This window comes from Emys orbicularis, chromosome 11 (genome assembly GCF_028017835.1).
Source record: "Emys orbicularis isolate rEmyOrb1 chromosome 11, rEmyOrb1.hap1, whole genome shotgun sequence".
Classification (NCBI taxonomy): domain Eukaryota; kingdom Metazoa; phylum Chordata; order Testudines; family Emydidae; genus Emys; species Emys orbicularis.
In genome coordinates this window covers 56079641-56096532 of record NC_088693.1, presented here as the reverse complement: position 1 = coordinate 56096532, position 16892 = coordinate 56079641, and the positions used below count along the sequence as shown (strand labels likewise).

Here is a 16892-nt window from a genome sequence, read left to right as displayed (position 1 = left end):
TCGGGGGGCTGTTTTTTCACATCTCTGAGCAACATAAGTTATATTGACAAAAGTGCTAGTGTAGACATAGTTTATGTCTTGTACTTCAAGGATGTTTTATCTATCCACGTCCTTCATGAACTTAGATCTTCGGCAGGGACTAGCCTAAATCTTGTTATTGATCTGCTGAATGACTTGTCAGTGGTTGCAGTGTGTATAATGATAGAGTGCTTCTAATTTTTTTAATGAAATGTTTCCCAACACAAATAACTTTTAGAAAAAAGTCACTATAATAAACTATATTTAAGCATCCTATATATACTGTACTGAAAATCACTTTTCCAGCTAGTGGTCAGTTATTGTTTGGTGGGTATGAGATGAAAACTGGGGGCGTTGTTTGTGGAGGAGAAAAGCACTAAAGCACTTTTCTTTAAACAAAATATTGCATTGCATGTTCTAAACAGGTAACAAAGCAGCAAGTTAATTTTAGGATCTACTAACTTGGGGACTATCACTTTAGAAAAGGAAAACACAAGAGAGAGCTTACTTAATGTAAATACATGGGCTAACTTGCTTAAGTGATCACTTCATTAAGCAAAATCTTGTACATGGTTACGATCTTTATAAATATAATATTCAGAACTACCGGTAGCTAAAACCTACTTCAGCTTCAATCTATATAGTACTACCAACTTACAAGTAATTGGCAACATCTCTGTTTTGATTATAGGACTGGAAGTTGTCTAAAATTAACACCCACCAGCATGACTGTTCTGTTCATTGATGGTCAGCACTTAAATTCTCATTATCTGTCTTATAAGCAAGTTTTGTGGGGGTGAAAGGTGCAAGATTGAAGTATCAATCTACAGTACAGTGGTAGAACAAGCAGTGATAGTCCAAGCTTCCCCACACTTCCCTAGCAATATGCCTGAAGTCATAGCTAGAGGGACAACATCACAGAATATTCTGTCTCCAAGTATCTGGCTTTTGTTGTTTTGGGGCATGGGGGAGGGGGAAGTTTGGGGAAAGAAAATGAGGTAGACTGGATGGCTTAGGTATTGTATTCTATTATTTATTGTTTGTTTACTGTAGCTCTTAGGAGCTGTACATACACAGAACAAAATCCATCTGCCGTTTATCTTTAAAGTGCCTGTCTAAATGTAGCTAAGGCTGGCAGTGACGGAAAGTTATTAGACAAGAATTTGGTGTATGTCAGAGCTACCTAGCTTGACTTTAAGTGGCAAGTATCCACATCACAAAAGGTATGTGCAATATTAATTGGCGTTATTATTTTCAAACACCCAAAAATATGCTAGACACCTAACAAAAACAAATAATGACATGGTATCTAGCCTGAGGCACTTAGAACCTAAATTTAACATGACAAAATGTGAAGGTCCTAAACTATCTATTTAGAGTTTTATAGAGCTGCCAGTCATCATAATATCTGAGTGCCTTTCACTAAAACCAATAGCAAAATCCCTAGTAGGCTTCAGGAAGTCTCTAGCATTTCTCCCTGTTTGGAGTCTAAACTTGGTTTGTGGTGGGGCTATTTTTTTTTTTTTTATTATTAATACGAGTTATGGGATAGAAGGGGTGTCACAAGTGGACCAAAAAAGCAGGAGGGAAGGAGAGTTGAAGGACAATGCAACAATTGTTTCGTTCAGTTACTCAATAAGTCTCATACGTATCTTTCTGGTTATGTTAACTTGTTTTTTTCTCTCCTTTCCCCTTACTCACTTCTCACAGGTTGTCAAGGTTGATTCCCCACTCTGGCACTTCGAGTGCAGAAGGTGGGGGCCAGCAAGGATTCTAAAAAATTAATACTGGCCACTCCAGGCTTGTATTAAACTTCCAAGGTTACAGCTTTTCTTTGGCCTTGGATGGGTAGATGCTGCTACCACCCAAGTGCAAAACCCCTTTGAGAACCCAGGAAGGCGCACTTGGGAATTTCTTCCTGTGTCACACCTCATCGCATCCATGACTGACATAACTATGACACCAAATGTTCGTAGTGTAGACCTGGCCTCACCCTTAATTTTCTCCTCTTGACATCACCTCCTAACATGCAAGCAAGTGGTGCTGCTCCCAGACTGTTGATTCATCTCTCTACTGTCTTAAGCAGTATGGCCTATTGGATGTGTCAGTGGACTGGGAGTTAGGAGGTCAGAGTTTTATTCTCATCTCTGTCATGGATTTGTTGTGTGACCTTGGGTGAGTCAATTAACCACAGTGCCTCAGTTCCCCCATTTGTAAAAGTAGGATAATAAGGACTGTTCTCAGTGGTAGCAGATGACAGAACAAGGAGTAATGGTCTCAAGTTGCAGTGGGGGAGGTCTAGGTTGGATATTAGGAAAAACTTTTTCACTAGAAGGGTGGTGAAGCACTGGAATGGGTTACCTAGGGAGGTGGTGGAATCTCCTTCCTTCGAGGTTTTTAAGGTCAGGCTTGACAAAGCCCTGGTTGGGATGATTTAGTTGGGGATGGTCTTGCTTTGAGGAGGGGGTTGGACTAGAAGACGACCTGAGGTCCTTTCCAACCCTGATATTCTATGATTCTACGAACATAGTTTGTACAGAACTGGAAGATAAAGTGAAAAGTGCCACGTTTGTTCTCAGTAATATTATATTTTATTAAATTGCCATAGTGAGAACTTCTCTGAATTATTTTAAGTGAATGGTGATGTAGTTCTCTGTAGCTCAGTCTCTTTGAAATATTACCATTTTGATTATTTTTTTCCTCTTTTTGTACTTTATATACTGGTTCTAAGTAACAGTATGGTGAGAAATCGTAGCATGCTGCTAGGGTAATGCTCAAAATTATGAATATTTTGCTTCTATATGAAGCCCATAGATTTATTTTAAAATGGTTTATCCTTACACTTTCTCTGAAACCCCTCTAATTCTGCTGTAGTGATTTGAATTGAACACCGTACTCTTGGTGAGGGTATACTATTAATTTGTACAGTGCCATTATAACATTTTTCATATTGTCCATCTATTTCTTATGCATGTTAATACTTGGATTTGTTGACTGCTTCTGCACATTAAGCAGAGGTTTCCATTGAGCTGGCCATAATGATGTTCAGGTCCTTTTTCCTGAGATGGTACAATTAGTCTAGAACAGAGGTCGGCAACCTCTGGCATGCGGCTCACCAGGGTAAGCACCCTGGCAGGCTGGGCCAGCTTGTTTACCTGCTGTGTCCGCAGGTTCGGCCGATCGCGGCTCCCACTGGCTGTGGTTCGGCGCTCCAGGCCAATGGGGATGGCGGGAAGCCACGGCCAGCACATCCCTCGGCCCGCGCCGCTTCCCGCAGCCTTCATTGGCCTGGAGCAGCGAACCACAGCCAGTGTGAGCCATGATCGGCCAAATCTGCGGATGCGGCAGGTAAACAAACTGGTCCGGCCCTCCAGGGTGCTTACCCGGGCCAGCCGCGTGCCAGAGGTTGCCGACCCCTGGTCTAGAACCTTGTAAGGAATATGAATAAAATATTTTCCACTAAAATTGTATTTTTAGTCATTTTAATTGACTTATTTCAGTTAATTTTGGGGAGGGGTAGCTCTGCTCATGTCTGCTACATTGTCTTGCATTTTTGGTGTAAATTCCCTTCTTGTATTGCCTTGCCATGTGAAACATATTTCTTTTAATTAGGAAGGGAAGAAGAGCCTGCCATTTCTGTCCTTCTTGTGAAGGTTTCTTTTACTTAGTCAGTTCTATTTCCCAGGATGTGTACAAAAAATACTAGTACAAGGGGATGGGAGTGTGTGCGCGCGCAGGTTGGTTGGTTAGTTAGTTATGGGGTCACTGGTCGTGGCTCTGTAACTGAGATTGAATTGAGTGTGTAGGTAACTCATAACTCTTTCCCAAGAAATGTCAGTAGTTAGACCCTGTTTCCAAGATTCAGACTGTCTGGAGGAAATGCTGCTGTAGCACAGTAGAAATCTGCTTTTATTAAAAACCAAAACCAAACCTCATTCAGAGCTGAATGTGATTTTAGTCTAAAGGATGACTGTAAAATGAGTCTCTACTCAATTCATATCTGATATGCGTATGCAGAGTCGCATCTTCTGACTAGTGACAAAAAGTAAGACTACTTTTTTACTCCTTTCAGACTTATATGGGTAACACATTTAAGACCGAATGAGCTGGTTTCTATTCCGTCTTGTGCATCACCATCAGAATTGTTTGCTAAATTCTAATTACATATCCAGTCAATTTTATTTGTGCAAAACCCACTGAAGACAGAGATACCTAGTAGTCCTATTGAGGGCATAATTTAGCCTGCAGACTCTTTATTACTGGTGTTGCTCATTAAGAAGAAAAGAACGCAGGTTGCCTTTGAGTTCAGACTGAGTGTGAAGAAAACCTCTTACTTGTAAATGGAGTACATTTGAATTGGAAGCAGGTGAAACACTATCATTTTAGTCACTTTCCAGGTAGAATTGCATTTTAGGGTTTTAATTTTTAAGTCAGGTAAAATTGGATGTCCTGTTTCAGAGTAGAACAATATTTGTACCAGCATGATTCTGGAACCTTTTATATTTGGGAATAATGACAAGGGTCACTCGGATGCCCCAATTTATGATCCTGATCAGGGCTGGCTCCAGGCACCAGACGAGAAAGCACATGCCTGGGGCGGCACATTGTAAGGGGCGGCATTCCGGCCAATCTTGGGGTGGCACATTCCGGCCCTGCCGTGGTTCTTTTTTTTTTGCTTTGGCAGCCCGGTCCGCAGCTCTGGAGCCCCCGGCTGGCTCCCCGCACTCCGCCAGTCCCAGCCCAGCCCTGCAGGGGCACGGACCCTGGCCCGGGGGGGGCAGGAACTAGGTCCCCGGGACACGCCACTCCCCGCTGCCGGCACCGGCCTCCGCCTCCCGCGCCGCTCTGAGCCCGGCCCAGCCGAGCCGCCTTTAAAGGAGCGGCTGAGCCAGCACCTCCTGCAGCCCCCGGGGGCTAAGCCTGCCCGGCCGGGAGAGGCACCCCAATGCTGGAGGGGGGAGCCCCTCTCGCCCGGCTGCGAGGCGCTGCCCTTCACCCCCCTGCGAGCCACCTTGACCGCCCTCCACGCGCTCCCTGCGGCTGCCTTTTTTTTTGCTTTGGCAGTCCGGCCGCCCTTTTTTGCTTGGGGCGGCAAAAAAGCTAGAGCTGGCCCTGATCCTGATGCCTCAGGAGGAATTTTTAATGGTCTTTGTGACAAGGATTTCCATAAAGCTGTTTTTCCTTTGAGATGTAGAAATCAGGGTGGATCTTTATTTTGTGTACAGATATTTCTTCGCTTTCACTTTGGTGTAGTTTTATAGTTCTGAAAGATGATAATTGCAGTTCACTGGGAGGTTGAATCAAAGCTTACTGAAGTCAATGGGAGTTTATTGACGTTAGTGCAGTTTGGATTAGGATCTTATTATCCAGCTACTGTTGCCTGTTGTTGGCTTCAGCTTTTGAGATTGGTTATATGTAGCAAAAATAATAAATAAAACTACCATTTTTTTGTTTTATCTTAGTAACTTTTTGTAGGTCCTTACAGCAAAACCCATTTAAGTGGTGCATTTTGTACACTGTCAAAATATAAAGATAAAGCAGTATGTAATACATAAGGTACAATACATTGCTATACACACCGTATGACTTTTTGTTTGCTACAATATATGCACTTGCTCTTCTGAAGTTAAAACAGCAAACAGAAGCTAATGTATTTCACCCTTCCAGGCAATTGTTAGTCAAGATGATGAGCTTCTGTATTACAGAAAATGCAAGTCCCAAATTGATTAAAGTTACAATTAAATTTCTAAAAGTAGTACAGAGAAAAGAGTATTAGGTGGAGAGATCACAAGGCTGCAGTATAAAACACCTCTCTTTTTTTCTGGTTGCATCATACAGAATAGGTCTCCAAAAAAAAAAAAAAAAAACATTTATGTTTTATTTCCTTCACTTATAGATTATAAGGGGGGAAAAAATTATTTCCCATAGCAGTTTTTTCCCTTTTGTAAATTTGCGTAAGCATTACTGAGGCTAAATCCTCTTCTTTGTCTGTAATGATGCAAATTGCTTCTTTTGTAGTTACTCTTAATTTGCATTTTAGGAGTCCAGTATCTTGAATTCTTAGGAGTTGCTAAAGATCCATTAATTTTAGTCAGATACTGTACGTTTAACCATACGTATTTGTTGTCACAGAAAATAAAACTACCTAAGAAAATATCCAGACGTTTTCCAGCCTATGAGCTCTATCTCTATGGGGAAGGGAATTATGCTGAAGAAAACAAAAATCTGATATTGACAGGGATTCCAGTTCTCTTCCTTCCTGGGAATGCCGGGAGTTACAAACAAGGTAAGAATATAGTAAAGTGAATTTTGAAAGTTGTACAAACAGAGTTATCTTTTTTAGTTAAAGGCAGGAAGAGTTTAGTCTCTGGAATATTGCCAAAGAAAGACACTTTTAATGGTCAAAGCTGCTACAGGAATGATATCCAAATGTCTCATTGCTACTACTTTAAGTATAAATAATGGAGAATTTCCTTATGTACAGTGTCCAGGAAATAAGGGGCCATATTCTTAGCTGTAAATTGGTGTGGCTCAGTTGAAGTCAGGGAAGCTATGATGCTATTTACCAGCGGAGAACCCAGTCGAAGATGTTTACCTGGAATGAGACTTCACAGTTTTTGAAGTCCATAAAGCCATAGACATATTTGCTCAGTGACTGATAGCCTCTCATTGCAAAAAGAAAAATAGTCCAACTGTAGAGAAATGATTTAAAAAATACAGGAAGTTGGTTTTATGGGAAAATTAACATACCAATTACATACCCAGCGAAATAGACAGAGGACAAAAAGATACTTAAGAATTTGGTTACTTTTTATTCAATACTTAGACAAAATACATTTAACTGTCCCCTCTTCCCCCCCCCCAAAAGCATACCTGTCCTTTTCTTTAATATTAATTCTTAATAGACGTGTGTAGTCTGTTTAAAAATGTGTAATCAGACATTTCACTCAATATAATAAAATAACTAGAAATGATGTCAAAGGTGTTTTATGTATGCTGTCTGTAATATGGTAACACTGTAATCAGTAGAGAGCTGATGACTATTTTCCCGTATAATGTCTCTTTCAACAAAAACTATGATATTTTTTTTCCTGAGATTTACATGGCAAGGATTTGTAAGCCTGTTAACACTTCATAAATAAATATATAGTAAAACAAAAACAAAGGAATAGCATAGCTTTAAATAACTTGACTCGATAGAATGTATTATGTATTAAACCTATTAAGATTATAGATTTAATTTTGGGCCTGATTCCCCACAGCATTACACCAGCTTTACCCAGGGGTGGCACCAGCGCAGCAAGCGCGTGCCTGGGGCGGCAAGCCGCAGGGGGCAGCCTGCCGGTCGCTGTGAGAGCGACAGGCAGGCGGCTTTCGGCGGCGTGCCTGCGGGAGGTTCGCCGGTCCCACGACTTCGGCGGCAATTTGGCAGCGGGGGCGCCGATGGCGCGGCACCGGCGGACCTCCCGCAGGCATGCCACCGAAAGCCGCCTGCCTTCCGTGCTTGGGGCGGCAAAAAACATAGAGCCGCCCCTGGCTTTACCCCAGTGTAAGTCCATTGAAATCAAATTGATTTCATGTAAAACTGAAATAATGCACTCTGTGTTTAAGACGCATGTATATTATCTGTCCAATGATTTAACTAAAAATTTTTACACAGTTCTACGTGAGGTTAGTTGTCTTAAGTTAAGATAACTTAATTACGTTATTACATTTCCTTCACTTGACCACAAAGTGTTCTTTGTCCTCTACCCAAGGAAAGTAGGAAAGCAGCCTCATTTGAGACTAGGGTCAGTGCGATCCTTTCTGTACTGGCAAAAGTAGGACCCATATTGTTGCCCTTTGGTGGAAGCTCTTATGTAAATGAGTTCAGACCAGCCCAGGCACACAGTGGTGAACATGCCCCTAAATCATAGTTTCACTGTCGCTACCACTTGTGGGCTCCAGTGGTGAGTTTGGGGTCCTATTTTCTCTATTGTGGATTCATCCTAAAAGGTACTTGTGCTTTAGGAACCCAGCACCTCTGTATGATTCCCACAGGGATCACTCTGTAATTCCTCTAAATTTCACTAACGTAGGCAGGAAAAACCCACAGGCTGCTACTCAAATCAGGTCTCTTATATTACACCATTATTGGCAACCTGGGTGACTTGCAAACATCTGATTGATTTTGACTGGAATGATATTTTAGAACAGCCATATTGAATAAAAGCACAACTGAATAAGAAGAAGGGGTAAAACTCACTAACTACTGGAGAATTCTGAGATCTTTGATATCAAATCTAGTTTTAGATATGTTAAAAATAAGCTTCAACTCCTCCTCCCATCTACAAAAGTGGTTTTGGATTCCCTGCTAGTTACCTGATGGGCAAGTGGCTCCACCCTGGCAGGTTGTTCCAAGTCTGAATGTTTTTAAGTGTGTCTACATTCGGTATAAACTCATGATCTCCTGCTGTTCTTCATTCCATTCAGAGACTGGAAGTAATAGTTGTACATTTGTAGAGGAAAATGAAGATCTGTGAGTACTTTGCAGTTAAGTCGTGCTTTACGGTTTTGAAAGTGCTGTGCAACCATTAACTAATTAAATAGAGCATAATGAGTGTTATTCTGAAGCCAGTCATTCTTCATTAGACCATTACTCGTTTTATAAAGTGCTTTGAAACAGAATGACTCAGCGCTCTAATGGTGATGTTAAAAAAACCTCTGTGCTTTTGGAAACAATTAGTATATGCCCCAAAATAGTTTGTTTGTTAAGCTGGGTAAATAAGCCTTGCACACACTTAGCCAATGAATAACTTATGCTGAATTTTTTAACCTTCAAAGGTGCTTTAATTCTTTTGACTGAAATTATACATTCTTTGTCATAATGACATAGTAAAACATTTCATAATTTATAGTTTTAGAAAACCTATTTAAAGGCATGTGAGGACAATGATATCCAAAGACGATAACTGAGATAATGATCACACAAGATGCCAAATGGACACTTGTAATTATGTTTAAAGTAGTACAGACCCTATTGTGAACTAATTAGGTCTTTTTGAAAACACAGCAATATAGAGAGTGACCATTTCGGAATCAAAGGGAAACATAGCGTGATCTGGATCACTTGGTAATCTGGGCCTACTTAAACAACATGTGTGTTGTTGCAACCAAACTGAAGGTCATATATCTAGGAACAAAAAATGCAGGTTGTACCTACAGAATGGGGGAACTGTATCCTGAAAAGCTGTGACTCTGAAAAGGGTTTAGGGATCATAGTGGACAAACATAAGCTCCCAGTCCGATGCTAATGCAATGCTTGGATGTATAAACAGAGGAGTAGTGAGGTGATTTTACCACTATATGTGGCGTTTCTGAGCCTGCTAACAGAATACTGCATCCAGTTCTGGTGTCCCCATTTTAAAAAAGAATATTGAAAAATGAGATAGAGAAGAGGCACAAAAATTATTTGATAGCTGCAAAAATGCCTTACCGTGAGGCAAAAAGATCAAGAAGAGAGTTGGTTAAAGTGTGTTAGTACCAGATATTTTCTCCCCATAAAGGTACTTAAGATCTCTTTAATCTAGGGGAGAGAGGCATAACAAAGACTAGTGGCTGGAAGTTAAAGCCAGACAAATTTGTATTAGAAATAAGGTACAAAGTTAACAGTGAAGTTGATTAACCATTGGAACAAACTATCAAGGAAAGTGATGGCGCTCCCTCTCTTGAAATCTTCACTTCAAGACTGGATTCTTTTCTGGAAGATATGCCTTGGTCAAGCACAAGTTTTTGGGCTCAATACAGTACAGGAGTAACTGGATGAAATTCTATGGCCTGTATTATACAGGTGGTCAGATTAGATGATTTATGGTCCCTTCTGATCTTAAAATATATTAATCTTACCAGAGTGCTGTGGGAATTATTTCATATCTATTCAGTGCTTTGAATGTGTTGTTTAGCTTTTTCAACAGGGCTCATTGAGGTTGTTCGATAAGTGAATCTCCACAGTGAGAGGATATTTCCAGGGGTGAATAAAGACAAAGCAGGATCTAGATCTCACAAAATGTTGCTCTCTAGGAGAGACTGGCATTTTGTCCCCAGTTAGACTTTTCCCCATGCTCAAGCATTCTTCCTTGTAGTCTTTATACTAGGGCTGTCAAGCAATTAAAAAAATAGTGCGATGCCAGCTACAACAGTGTCATGTGATCGCCTGTTCTCACTTTCAGGTGACATTGTAAATAAGAAGCAGGCAGCATTACCTTCTGTAAATGTAAACAAACTTGTTCGTCTTAGCGATTGGCTGAACAAGAAGTAGGACTGAATGGACTTGTAGGCTCTAAAGTTTTACATTATTTTGTTTTTGAGTGCAGTTATGTAACAAAAAAAATCTACATTTTTAAGTTGCACTTTCAGGATAAAGAGATTGCACGACAGTACTTGTATGAGGTGAATTGAAAAATACTATTTCTTTTGTTTATAATTTTTACAGTGCAAATATTTGTAATAAAAAATAATATAAAGTGAGCACTGTACACTTTTGTATTCTGTGATGTAACTGAAATCGATATATTTGAAAATGTAGAAAAACATCCAAAATATTTAATAAATTTCAATTGGTATTCTATGGCTTAACAGTGCGATTAATCGTGATTAACTTTTTAAATCGCGATTCAGTTTTTGAGTTAATCATGTGAGTTAACTGCGATTAATTGACAGTCCTGCTTTATATTGTCTTCACAAACTAGTCATTTGCAGCCTGGGGTGGGTCCCATGTCTTTCAGCTGTGCAGTTTCTAAGAGCTAGTAACTGAGTGGCAGCATTATAGTGAGAAGGCCATGCTCAGTAGCAGCCAGAGCTGGAGAGGGAAAGTAGGATTCTATCTCTGCAAGGCTGAAGATTTGGGGAAGAAAGGAGTGGGAGAATCACATCTACTCTTGTGGTGAGAATGAAGGGAAAAGTGCTTTCTCCATGGCTCCATGTAGTTTGGAAGTCAAGCTGCCCAGGTCCCATGTTCTGCAAAGAACTAATTGGAAGACCCTAGCAATGGTAGTGCATCTACAATAAGGCTAATATATTCCTCTTGCTAGGCTGTGCAGTTGATGTGTAAGGAGGAGAAAACCAGATCTGGAGGAGATTGAACACCTGTGGTCGAATCTGATGCTCTTGAGCAAATTGTATATAATCCAAACAAACTCTCTTTTCAGTGGTCATGGATGTTTATTATATGGATAACTGATTTAATCTTGTTTCTGTGATTAACTAGTGCAATTTCTTTTCCTAGTACGTTCTCTTGGCTCTATAGCACTTAGAAAAGCGGAAGACATTGACTTCAAGTACCATTTCAATTTCTTCACTGTCAATTTTAATGAGGAGCTGGTTGCACTATATGGTGGTAGTCTGCAAAGACAAACCAGATTTGTGCATGAGTGCATTAAAGTAATTCTTAAGCTGTACAAGGTAAGACGTGAAGTATCCACATGAATAGTATTTTGAGTTTTTTATCCTTTTCTCCTAAAAACTGGGATGGGATTTTTGTTCAGTGGGAAATTGTGGGATGGAAATTTTAAATTGTAATAGATATATTGGCTATTAATTATGTGGTGTAAAGTATGTGGATGGGAGAAGAATACTCCTCTTGATTTTGTAAACAAATTTTGGATTTTGTGTTGGTGAGGGTGCCCAAAGCCCTGGATAGTTTTATCATTTTTTTAAATAAAATATCTCCATGTAATATGTAAACTTCTTTGTAGTAGAAATGCAGTAGGCTCATTTATGTTTCCAGAACTGTTTATTTAAATGTTTAATACAGATTTAGAAAATATTCCTCAGCCTAAAAGCTTATGTGCTGGTGTACTTCCTTAAGGTTTTCAAACATCATAATATCAGCTATATACTACAGTTTTTGAAGTACAGCACCGCCTACATTCTAACTTTTTCTTGTGATGAGCCTGTGTTTACTTAGTGATTTTGGAAGACCAAAGCATCTAAAATATGGGTCAGTTAGTAACAACTTGTCAAACTATTAAACCAGACTATTTTTTTTGAGCAACATGATTAATTTCAGAGAAAAATGTAGAACTGTTAACTAAATGATAGGTCAATGTCTAAGGCCTTGTCTAAACTACAAGGGAAATTCGATCTAAGCTACGCAATTTGAGTTACATGAATAGCTTAGTAGCTTACATCTACTTACCGTGGGGTCCACACTACGCAATGTCGATGGGAGAGCGATCTGCGGTCCATTTAGTGGGTCGGCACTAGACCCGCTAAATCAACCGCCGGTGCATCGATTGCCGCTTGTCGCTCTCCCAGTAAGTGTAGACAAGCCCTAAGTTTCATCTGCTTGTTTAAATGAATGTTCTCAAATTCTAACTTTGAGTGATTGCTATTTTCTTTTTCTGAAGGATCAAGAATTTGCTCCAAGCAGTGTTGCAATAGTAGGTCATTCCATGGGTGGTCTTGTTGCAAGAGCATTGCTCACTCTAAAGAATTTTAAGCCTGAATTTATAAACCTCCTCATTACACAAGCCACACCTCATGTTGCACCTGTAATGCCTTTAGACAAATATCTTACTGGTAAGTTTACTTCAGTTAAGTGTTGCATTGGGCACTATATGTTTCTTTTTTACTGCTTAAGAGTGTGTGTGTGTGTGTGTGTGTGTGTGTGTGTGTGTGTGTGTGTGTGAAAATCTGCTGCATTACTGTGGCCTGAAAACACATTGTTATGGAAAAAGAGATATGCTCTAATCTTCTACTCTCTTTCTCCTATTTGACAGAACTGGGACACTAAGAGAACATCAGTTTATATCACATAAATATCAAAATATTGTCGTTCAGCTTTTAACTTGACCTTTGGTGTAGTGGGAGGAGCACTTAATTTCCAGCATTTTACACAGAAAATAGAAGTAATTTGGAACCTTGTAAATTACAGCTCAAAGTGATTTTCTGTTTTCCCCCATGAGCGAATGCTTATTTGTGTTAAACCTTCATATTCAAAATCATCTTCTCTTCTGACCGAATACCTAGTTATTTTGTTACTTTTTTTTGTAATTTGGCAAGTTTCATCCTGCCCACTCAGTGAACTCAAAGGTATTTGGGTGGGGCGGTGAGAATATTAAATACAAATATTGGTCTTAATTGAGATTAAATGTTTGAAGATGGCATAAAACATACAAATCTGCAGAGCCCAAAAGGAGAAAAGAATTACTGTATTGACATTACATCAATACTCTACAATATTTTAATTTTTATGAAGTTAGACTTGATAAGAATGCACATTTCAAAAGTTATGAATCTGTACTGTGCATCGGGTGATCAGGTGTCCGGTTTTCGACCAGAACACCTGATCGAAAAGGGACCCTGGCGGCTCCGGTCAGCACTTTCAACCGGGCCATTAAAAGTCCAGTCGGTGGTGCTGCGGAGCTAAGGCAGGCTAGTCCCTACCTGTCCTGGCTCTGTGGTGCACCCTGGAAGTGGCCAGCAGATCCAGCTCCTAGGTGGGCGGCCCACAGGGCTCCGCACGCTGCCCCTGCCCCGAGCACCGGCTCTGCACTCCCATTGGCCAGGAACTGTGGCCAATGGGAGCTGTGGAGGTGGTGCCTGCGTGCAAGAGCAGCGTGCAGAGCTGCCTGTGTGCCTTTGCCTAGTAGCAGGACCTTCTGGCCGCTTCTGGGTGCAGTGCGGTGCCAGGACAGGCAGGAAGCCTGCCTTAGCTCTGTCACTGACCGGGAGCCGCCAGAGGTAACCCTGCGTCCCTGCCCCAGTCCTGAGCCTCCTCCCACACCCTGAACCCCTTTGCCCCACCCCCGAGCCGGGAGCCCCTCCGGCACCCCAAACTCTTCATCCCCAACCCCACCCCAGAGCCCGCACCCCCAGTTAGAGCCCTCACCCCCTCCCGCACCTCAACTCCCTGCCCCCAGCCCAGTGAAAGCGAGTGAGGGTGGGGGAGAGTGACCACTGAGGGAGGGGGAATGTAGTGAGCGGGGGGGCAGGGCCTCGGGGAAGGGGCGAGGCCTCAGGGAAGGGGCAGGGCTAGGGTGTTCGGTTTTGTGCGATTAGAAAGTTGGCAACCCTAACTGTGCAGTAGTATATTTTATTGTGCTGCTATATGTAGAATTTTTTGTGTTCTATCTTTTTGTTTTTGTTTTCTGGCAGCTAAGCATGGGTGATTCCTATCCCCTTGATTTTGTCACTGCTGCCTTTCTATTAATTTCTCCTTCTACTGTTGACTTATATCACAAATGCATACTTCCATTTGGCCTTCCTTATCGATCACTGTTACAATACTATGTACGGGCCATTACAGGGTTTTGTTGTGTGTTGTGGTTGATGTCTTGACCTTTCTCGTCATGAGACTAAATATTTGGAAGCTCATCCTTAGCTGGTGTAAAAAAGCATAGTTGCATCTGACTTGCCTCATCACCCCTGCATTGGGTACAGAAATACAGTATTGTTTTCTAACACACGACTCAAAAATGGGAATGGAAACTTGACTGCTGGGTAGGCTGCCAGCATAGCTCACAAAAAAATTTCTTACTAAATGCTGTGAAAAAATTTCCACTGTTTCTTTGTATAAAGTGAATTTTAATCTATTTTCAATTTTTTAAAAGATTTTTATACAGCTGTAAACAATCATTGGATTTTAAAGGCCCAAGATGTAAGAAATCTAACTACGCTTTCTGTGGCGGGAGGATTCAGAGATTACCAAGTTCGTTCAGGACTCGCTTTTCTACCCAGATTAAGCCAACATAGCCGTGCCTTATTTGTTGTGGTAAAAAAAATTTTTAATTGTCTTCTAATGGTGTTATGTTAACTGTTTAGGGGCAGTATGTACCTGTGTCTGAATACAGTATGCAAGGCGTAGTATAATAAATTCTTATTGCAATACTACTAGGTTTGAAAGAACACATCAGATAATGAGATGTGCTGTATACAAATTTTACTTTGGAGCACAAAGGTGAGGTGGAGAAAATATTTCAGTTTGCAGTTACTTTTTCCACTGTTTCATAATCCTCAGTTACGGTGGATTTAAAGCAACTTGCATCACTAGTAATAAATAACTGGAAATTTGTTTTTTCTTTAACCTGTTTTGTAACAGAATTCGGTTGGCTAGTAACTAAGAGCATAATCAAAGGGTAGTATTGGACAATGGTTATTTTCAACAAAGGCTTTTTCATGTGCTGTTCCATAGTGGTGGTCTTGTATATATACGCTGAGCAAAGGGTACCAGAGGTTTACAACCTGTATATTGAAGAATGGTACATGGCAACTTTGTAATGCTGATAACGCCCAGATTTATATTTCTGTCTCCACCAACCCCATTGGAGGTATGGAGAGATTTACCTGGGGTCAAATGGAAATTTGGGTGTTGGCTAGTGACTTGAAACTCAACCCAGACAAGTGAATTATTTCCCTATTGCTGTTTACCCCATGCTATAATGATTACATTGAAAGTTTGAAATAATCCCTGTCTGCTGAGAGGTGCTTGCCATTCATTTTAAGGTTTGCAGCCTGTGACTCTTGTTGAATTCCTACCTGATTCTGAGTATCCAGGTAGTAGCAGTAGTCAAGAGTATCATCTTTTTTTGGTAATAAATTTGCATAATTTTAGTTTTGGTGCAGACTTCACAGTGGCGATCTATGCCTTTCTCACCTCAAAGCTGAGCTATTACAAAATGTTCTACGTGAGACACTATCTTCATATTATTAGGGAACTGCAGTTGGTGCAGAACATAAAGGCACTTAACTGGCATTTCACTCAAATAACATATTGCAACTCTGCTCCATGATCTTCCATGGCTATCAATTGACTTTTGGTTGAAATTTAAGATGTTAGTTTTAACCTGCAAAGCCCTAAATGGGATCTTGCCTTTTACAAGTCCAACTCTCCCCCGAGAGTGGTAGGACAGAAATTGTGATGCTCTAAGGCTAAAAGCTTAAATGGTTGGAATGTACAGTCGATAAATATTCTTTGGAGGTGGGAGGTATGGGTGTGTGTGTCTTGGTTCTGTTATGTTTCATCTGGTACTGTTTCCCCCTCTGTTCCACCCTGGATCTGTAAGAGTCCAGAATGGGTGATATTCAGGCTACATTGCAAGACTCTCCTACTTTCCCAGGTTTTGGATGTGGATGCAGATGGCTGATGTATAGTTGGGGAACATGGGATAATAGAATCAATTTAAATAAGTTGAGAAATCTTCTTTTTTTTTAAAGAAAGCGAACCTTAGCTTTGGGGGAAATGGTATAGTTTTCTTTAAAAAAAATAACCATGAGAATTCAAAGTGTGTTCCTGAAGTGATAAGGTTTTTTCCCCAGCTTTATCTGAAGGCTAACCAAGCTTTCGTTTGATAAATTTATAAAAGCCCATCTTATTAATAAATATTCAGACATAAATCTCAAATAAAGTTTCAAATTGCTAATGTTTAAATCTTGAATCCCCCAAAAGCGAATACATTTCTTTCTCCCCCAAACAGAGCTCAGCAGTGCCTAGAACTTGGGCCTCAACAGATCACCTCTCTATAGTGTGGTAAGCAAATAGAACAAAGAAGGTAATTAGGTAATTGACATGACCTCTTTCTCCATCCCTTACCTTCATCACCTTTTATAAATTCATTTAATTTCAGAGTGTAATATTCTGAAAACAGCTAGCCCATACCTTTTTTTGTTGTTGCATTTTTAAATATAGTGTTCCTTATGTTTTGTTCTAGGTGTAAAGAATTGATCTTGGCAACCATTAGGGCATTTTTTGATCTTATTGATGAAACCACCAAACAGGTTTGTAGTTCCCATCTCTTGCATGCCCCATAAATACTGGGAGGAAGGTGGGGATTTTCTCCCCCCAACAAAGTGATGTTTTAGCTACCATTGTAATAGTCAGGGACAAATACTTTATA

General features: G+C 40.5%; 1 protein-coding gene across 1 annotated transcript in view; it reads left to right on the top strand.

Moving 5' to 3' along the window:
- Nucleotides 1-12434: 12434 nt before the first annotated feature.
- PGAP1 (post-GPI attachment to proteins inositol deacylase 1) overlaps nt 12435-16892 on the top strand; it is a 43216-nt gene continuing 38758 nt past the window's right edge. Inside the window, exons 1-4 of the mRNA XM_065413556.1 lie at nt 12435-12576; nt 14610-14770; nt 16473-16525; nt 16707-16773. Coding sequence (XP_065269628.1) covers nt 12450-12576; nt 14610-14770; nt 16473-16525; nt 16707-16773 — 408 coding nt within the window. The 5' untranslated portion in view covers nt 12435-12449. The remainder of the gene's footprint in view (nt 12577-14609; nt 14771-16472; nt 16526-16706; nt 16774-16892) is intronic.